This window comes from Propithecus coquereli, unplaced genomic scaffold (assembly GCF_000956105.1).
Source record: "Propithecus coquereli isolate 6110/MARCELLA unplaced genomic scaffold, Pcoq_1.0 Scaffold502, whole genome shotgun sequence".
Lineage (NCBI taxonomy): Eukaryota > Metazoa > Chordata > Mammalia > Primates > Indriidae > Propithecus > Propithecus coquereli.
Window position 1 is genome coordinate 741,750 of NW_012150864.1, and position 1,786 is coordinate 743,535.

General features: G+C 37.5%; 1 gene segment (V, D, J or C); it reads left to right on the forward strand.

Moving 5' to 3' along the window:
• LOC105820058 overlaps positions 1–1,786 on the forward strand; it is a 58,599-nt gene that overhangs the window by 41,881 nt on the left and 14,932 nt on the right. Inside the window, 1 exon segment of the V gene segment in view lies at positions 817–852. Coding sequence covers positions 817–852 — 36 coding nt within the window.

Consider the following 1,786-nt stretch of genomic DNA (forward strand, 5'->3'; position numbering starts at 1 on the left):
TGCCATCCCTGGTATGGCTCATGGCAAGTCACCCACACTCTTTAAATGTCATTTCTCCTTGGTAATATGGGGCCATCCACAATACAAGTTCACTTAAGTGTAATTGGGGAATAAGACAAGATATTGCATAAGCAGCATTCAGCATAGTACCTGGCACAGCAATCATCACTCTACAGGTACTAGCTTTCATTAATATTGTCATCGTGTGTCCAGAAACATGAGTATAGTGTGGAGATATTGGGAAGGTGCGTGATTGGGAAAGGTATGGCTGCTTTTCTCTGCTTAGACAAGAAATTTGCTTTAACCGTACTTCTTCAAATATGAAAGATTCTGTTGTGGATGCTAGAATTGAACAAATTCTTTTTGTTGGCAATACTTCATGTCACAGTGTATGCTGAATACTATAAAGCTCACATTTGTTCTTTTTGTTTTTCCATTGAAGAATTTTGTATTGACAACGTACTTTGCTGCAGACACTGTGCTAGGAGCTATGCATTTGTTAGGAAAACCAGATGGTCTTGGATATTATAGACCAGTTTTGATAGAAAAGAAAAAAAGTGTATCTTTTATGAACTTCAACATCCTCATGTGCAGAAACAGAATATAGGAATAAGAGCGACTGAAATACATAGAATCAGACCAAGTATTTCTGGAACTGTGAGGCTTATATTTTTAACAAATGTCCTCCTGTCTCTCTGTTGACAGATTTTGTATGTATTTATTTATATTCACATATACAGAGTCACAGGGACACACATACATTCTTTGAAATAATGAGAATGAACAATTGACCAGTATGGCTCTCATTTCTTCTAGCTGTCACCACTATTCCTCAAGTGAAAGAGGAAAATGGTAAGTTTTTGTGTTTTTTTTCCCTCCTGATCATCTTAACTTTTGAACTTCCTGGCATTAAAAATCAGAATGGCTGGGTACTGCAGAATAGGCTGAGTATGATATTTCAAATTTGTCCCTCAATTCCTAGGAGTCATACTAATACAGGGAACTACTGGTTTTGTTATGAGATGACTATAAATTAGAAGGCACAGTGACATGCTCTGAACTAGTTTAACAAACAGATTTCATTCATTTGTGTCTCTTTCCTTTCCCTAATGTCTGTGGAAAAGATGATACCAACTTGCTTCTAGATGGTTGTTTTTCCTTAGTCTTTACTCCTTGCTAGTTGCTAATAATATGAACTAGTACTTACTGACTAAGCAAGTGCTTTTTACAAAGAAGGCCTTGGGCTGTGTTCTACATACATTTTCTTGTTTAATCCTCATAATATTGGTATGAGGTGGTACAAAGTTTTCTTCTTCCATTTTATACAAGAGGCAGTGAGCTAAAATAATTTAAGTCCCTTACACATGTCACACAACTAGATGTGTGGCTTCAAATCAGGTGACTGAATAAGGTGATCATAGGCTTATTAAGTTCTCTATTCCTTCTCTGCCACATAGCCACATAGCAATACATTCCAAAGCCAGGGCCCTGAGACACCGTGGATATACTCTGGCGGTGGGCAGGTAGATGGGCTTCAGAGACCCACAGCCTGGAATTTGACCCTGGAACTGTTAATTATTAGTTGCATGAATATGGTTTCATGACCTACATTTTGGGAGTAATGCTTCCCTCATCCTGCAAGTGGAATAACTACACCAAACTCACATTATGGAAGAGATAGGGCAGAGATGTGAAAGGTCTTTCTTTGCCTCAGCTTTATCATCTAAATTATTAAATTCATTTGATTTTTTTTTAGGATCGTCATCTGAGCTACATGAAACAGCAT